This window comes from Phaseolus vulgaris, chromosome 11 (assembly GCF_000499845.2).
Source record: "Phaseolus vulgaris cultivar G19833 chromosome 11, P. vulgaris v2.0, whole genome shotgun sequence".
Taxonomy (NCBI): Eukaryota; Viridiplantae; Streptophyta; class Magnoliopsida; order Fabales; family Fabaceae; genus Phaseolus; species Phaseolus vulgaris.
The window spans coordinates 39,742,316-39,747,457 of NC_023749.2; the positions used below are offsets into that span (position 1 = coordinate 39,742,316).

A 5,142-nucleotide genomic window follows, 5' to 3' on the forward strand; every position below is an offset into this window, starting at 1 on the left:
AGGCGCACCTCACTGCGTTCCACACGCAGATGATGCTGGTAGGCGGCTCTGATGCGGTAAGGTGCAAGCTCTTCATGAGCACCTTGACTGGGATGGCCATGGACTGGTTCATCAGCCTCCCAGAGGGTCATATCACGTCTTTCGCACAACTTTCGCTGCTATTCAGAGAGCAGTATCTAGCCAACAAGGCCCCACCCCCAGTTTCATACGACATGTTTGATGTGAAGCAGTATCAAGGTAAGACCCTGAAAGAGTATCAAGGTGGGTACCACGGACGAGCCCATGATCGTGTACGCTTTCAGGAAAGGGGTGTCTTCTGGGCCTTTCAGCAAGTCACTCTTTCGCAACCGCCCCAAGACTTTTGCTGAAATAAGGCGTCGTGCAGTAGAGCACATTGCCTCTGAGGGTGAGGTGTACGAGAAACGCACAACTGTTGCGCCCACGCGCCCGAGAGCGCATATACGCGCACAACCCGCCAGGGTCCACGAAGCAGCGACAGGGGGGGAGAACCAAGACAGGAAGCGCCCCTACGAGGCAAGAAGAACCCAACCCAGAAGTCAAGCAGAGAGGAGGAAAGAAGGACGTAAACCGTTGAGGCACAACTTTGTGGTAGAGCTTAAAGACCTCATCATTGTGCCCAACATAGGTGACAGGTTGAGGCCACCAGTGAAGACCGACAAGGTGTTGGGACCCCACAAGGAGTCGTGGTGCGAGTTTCACGAGGCGTTCGGGCACCATATTAACAACTGCTTAGCGTTGGGCTATCAGTTGGATGAGCTTGTGAAGACTGGTTTCCTGAAGGATTATCTCGTTGGGTCTGCTGCGACCACAGTCCCGACGGTACCAGAGGAAGGTCACACGCATGAGATGCCAGTCCATGGGGAGGTACACACCATTTCTGGTGGCTTTTCCGGAGGAGGACCGACTGCCTCTCAACGTAAGAAATATGTGAGGTCAGTGAGTTCAGTTGCTGAGGAGTTTTCGGATGACCCGTGGGAGTCGGACCTTGTTTTTACCAGGGCTGACCTACGGGATGTCGTCCCACATGACAATGACCCCGTGGTCATTTCAGTAGTCACAGCGGGAAGAAAGGTACACAGGGTCCTCGTCGATCAAGGCAGTTCTGCAGATGTCAGGTTTTGGTCGACCTATAACAAGCTACAATTATACCTTAACCTTTTGAGACCCTATACTGGATGCTTGTATGGATTTGCAGACAACCAGTAGAAGTATGTGGCTACTTGGAGCTGAGAACGACTTTCACTGATGGAGCGGCGTCGCGTACCGAGAGCATCCGGTACTTGGTGGTTAACGCCAATTCAGCCTATAACATTTTGTTGGGCAGACCCGCCCTGAACAGATTAAGAGCAGTGCCCTCTACACGCCATATGAAGATGAAGCGACCAGATCTTAGTAGCAAGATGATTGTAATCAAGTCAGATCAGGAAGAGGCCCGAAAATGCTATAAAAATAGCCTGAAGACAAAGAGAGGCATGGTCATGGTGATCGAACGACCACCCATTTCAGGTTCACGAATGGAGTTAGAACTCTCGGAAGAGGCGATGGCGGCGAAGTCCACGCCTGTCGAGGCCTCACCCACAGGGGCGACGCCTATAGAAGACGCGCACGCAGAAGAAAGATACGGTGACGCCTCGCCAATGGAAGAAGCGTCAGGGGAGGCGACGCCCGATGCATCCGATAGGGCGACGCCGATAGAAGAGGATCACAAAAATGAGTCTCCTGCCGAGAGCGTGCGGGGTAAGCGACCCCAACTAGTGGATAATGTGGTGGAAAGGATAATAGGGGGTAAGGTGTTCAAATTGGGACGTTTGTTGAGCTAGGAAGAACAAGATGAAGTGGCAGCAGTGATCTCACGCCACATAGATGCATTCACGTGGACTGCGGCGGACATGCCATGCATCGACCCAGATTTTTTGTGCCACCATCTTACCATGAACACCAATGTTCGCCCTGTGCGACAGAGAAGGAGGAAGTTCAACGAAGAACGATGCCTCGTTGTGAAGGAAGAGACGCAGAAGTTGCTAAGCGCCGGGCACATCAGGGAGATACAATACCCTGAGTGGCTGGCCAACGTAGTTCTAGTGAAGAAGGCGAATGGAAAGTGGAGGATGTGCGTCGACTTCACGGATTTGAACAAGGCGTGCCCCAAAGATTCGTACCCGCTGCCCAACATCGACGCATTGGTGGACAGCGCATCGGGTTGCAAAATTATGAGTTTCTTGGACGCATTCTCGGGTTACAACCAGATCAAGATGCACCCAAGAGATGAGTGTAAAACGACATTCATGACAGAGACATGCAACTACTGTTATAAGGTGATGCCGTTTGGGCTAAAGAATGCAGGTGCCACCTACCAGAGGCTGATGGACAAGGTCCTAGCACACATGCTAGGAAGGAACGTGCAGGCCTACATGGATGACATGGTGGTGACTTCGCATGAGAAAGAGCAGCACTCAGTGGACCTGGAAGAGCTGTTCGCCACAATAGCCAGATACTGCCTCAAGTTAAACCTGGAGAAATGCGTTTTTGGCGTGGAGTCGCGGAAGTTCTTAGGTTTCATGCTCACGGAGACGGGGATAGAGGCAAACCCTGATAAGTGTGCAGCCATCATCGCCATGAGGAGCCCAACCTCAGTGAAAGAAGTTCAGCAATTGACGGGGCGAATGGCAGCGTCATCAAGGTTCGTATCTACTGGAGGTGAGAGGGGCCACCCCTACTTCCAGTGCCTCAAGAGGAATAACTGTTTCGCATGGACAGATGAGTGTGAAGCAGCATTCCTCAAATTGAAGGAATACTTGGTGACGCCCCCTGTGCTTTGCAAGCCACGGATAGGCGTCCCCCTTCGATTGTACTTTGCAGTAACAGAATGGGCCATCAGTTCAGTGCTGGTCCAGGAGCAAGACCAAGTGCAGAGGCCCATCTACTTCGTAAGCAAGGCCTTGCAAGGCCCAGAATCGAGGTACCAGTCACTGGAGAAGGCGGCCTTAGCAGTAGTGTTCTCAGCCAGGATGCTCCGCCATTATTTCCACAATTTCACAGTGGTGGTGATGACGAATCTCCCCATCCAGAAAGTACTTCAGAAGCCAGACGTAGCTAGAAGGATGGTTCGTTGGGCAGTGGAGTTGTCAGAGTTTGACATTCAGTACGAACCCAGGGGCTCCATTAAAGGGCAAGTCTATGCAGATTTCGTGGCAAAGCTCTCACCAGGGGGAAACCCCCAAGAAATGGAGTTAGGATCACAATGGATGCTCTCAGTGGATGGGTCCTCCAATCAGCAGGGGAGTGGCGCTGGAATAATCTTGGAGGGGCCCAACGGAGTGTTGATTGAGCAAGCCTTACGCTTCACATTCAAAGTAAGCAACAACCAAGTTGAATACGAGGCGCTGATCGCTGGAATGCTTTTGGCCAAGGAGATGGGCGCACAAAGCCTTTTGGCAAAGAGTGACTCACAATTGGTCACAGGACAAGTAACAGGGGAGTATCAGGCAAAGGATCCACAGATGGCTATGTCCTTGAGGTACGTCGAGGTGTTGAAGGGAGCCTTCGATGCGTTTGAGCTGGTGCATGTCCCTAGGGAGCAAAATGCTAGAGCTGACCTGCTTGCCAAGATGGCTAGCTCAGGAAAGAGGGGAAGGTAGAGGACTTTCATCCAAGATACGCTCAAAATGCCGCGAAAGTTCGTGGCGGACAACAGGGTGGATGTCCTTCACATTAGCACAGCAAGAGGAAAGCCAAGGAGCCACCGCTCTTTGATTCAAGATACGGCGAGGGCACCCCGCATCAGCACCTACGCGACCTCGCCAGAAGAAGAGAAGGGCGTACAAGTATATGCTTTGGAGGAAGACGACACGTGGATGATCCCTTACAGGCAATACCTAGTGGATGGAATCCTCCCAGCGGAACCAGAAGAAGGCAAGAAGGTCAAGAGGAACGCCGCAAGGTACACCTTAGTGGATGGGATATTATTCAGACACGGGTTTACGCACCCTATCTTGACGTGCGTAAGCGGCGACGAGTGCACCAGGATAATGGCTGAACTCCACGAAGGTATTTGTGGGAGCCACGTGGCAGGAAGATCCTTGGCATCCAAGGTAGTACGAGCAGGTTTTTTTTTATGAGAATCAAATAAAGGAGGCTTTTATTAATGGAGGAAGAGGACATCCACCCTTACATTTGAAGTTCTTCCTTCTAGTCTTCTCAAAATTAAAAGAAGACATAAAATAAAGATGAGGCCCAGGCCCAAAGCCCAAGCCCAAGCCCAAGAAGGCCAAAGCCCAAGTCCATCCCATGAGGGGCAAGGCCAAGCTTTGAAATACTCTTGTATAGTTTTAGGAGGTGTGGTTATTAAATAAAGGAGTGTGAAAATGTAAAATAAAGTCACATTGTCCATGTGACTTAGGAGAGTGGTGTAGGTGTAGTTTTTAGGAGGTGTCATAGTAGAAAAAGGTCACACCTCCCATGTGACTTGTTTTTTGTGGGAATTTCAAATGAGTTTTATTTGAAATTTCCCACCTATTTTTCAGCACCTCAAGGCTATAAATAAAGGTGCTTAGCTTGTACAATTCAGATTTGAATTTTAATTAGAGAAACTATACTCAATTTTTGAGAGAGCATTGGAGAGCTTTGTGCCTTCTTCACTAGTCTTATCTTGATGGTTCAATGGTTACCTCAAGTGGCGGCTTGCACACTTATCTTGGAGTCTCCATCCTCCTAGTGGCGTGATCATCCAACCATTCCTCCGTCTTCATGAACTCTCTCTTCTCCTTCCTTCCTTCTCTTTTCATATTCATGTCTTAGCTTGTGTTCCTTGTCTTTTGGTTCGACAATTTTAATTTTCAGCTGGCTGTTCTTCCTTTGTTCTTGATTCTGTTCGGTGCTTTTAATTTTCCAGCATTTCTATTTAGTATTCTTGCCTTTTGCTTCATTTTGATCAATTCATTTCAGTTTTATTCCATTTTGTTCGGTGCATTTGCTTTTCTTTCCAATTTAATCGGTTCAATTTGACAATAATTGGAACTTCCAAATGAGTTTGGGTTTTGGTACTAGTTTTGGTGAGTTCTTGTTCATAGAACCTTGATCCAATTTTAAGATAAAGTGCCTATCTCATATCCAACTCAAGAT

The 5,142-nt window shown here is 49.3% G+C and overlaps 1 protein-coding gene across 1 annotated transcript; it reads left to right on the forward strand.

Annotated features, from left to right (window-relative positions):
* Nucleotides 1–282: 282 nt before the first annotated feature.
* Nucleotides 283–3,659, forward strand: LOC137807284 (uncharacterized). The gene is made up of 3 exons (XM_068607850.1): nt 283–1,136; nt 1,217–1,502; nt 1,842–3,659. Exons 1-3 carry the CDS (start codon nt 283–285, stop codon nt 3,657–3,659), a joined length of 2,958 nt encoding a protein of 985 aa, XP_068463951.1.
* Nucleotides 3,660–5,142: the final 1,483 nt, after the last annotated feature.

Excerpts from the sequence above, each read along its gene's own strand:
- LOC137807284 (XM_068607850.1), top strand. The coding sequence starts at position 283 with ATGATCGTGTACGCTTTCAGGAAAGGGGTGTCTTCTGGGCCTTTCAGC. Across the intron at positions 1,137-1,216 it reads GGCAGTTCTGCAGATGTCAG|ACAACCAGTAGAAGTATGTG; the intron begins GTTTTGGTCGAC and ends ATGGATTTGCAG. Across the intron at positions 1,503-1,841 it reads CAAAGAGAGGCATGGTCATG|GAAGAACAAGATGAAGTGGC; the intron begins GTGATCGAACGA and ends TTGTTGAGCTAG.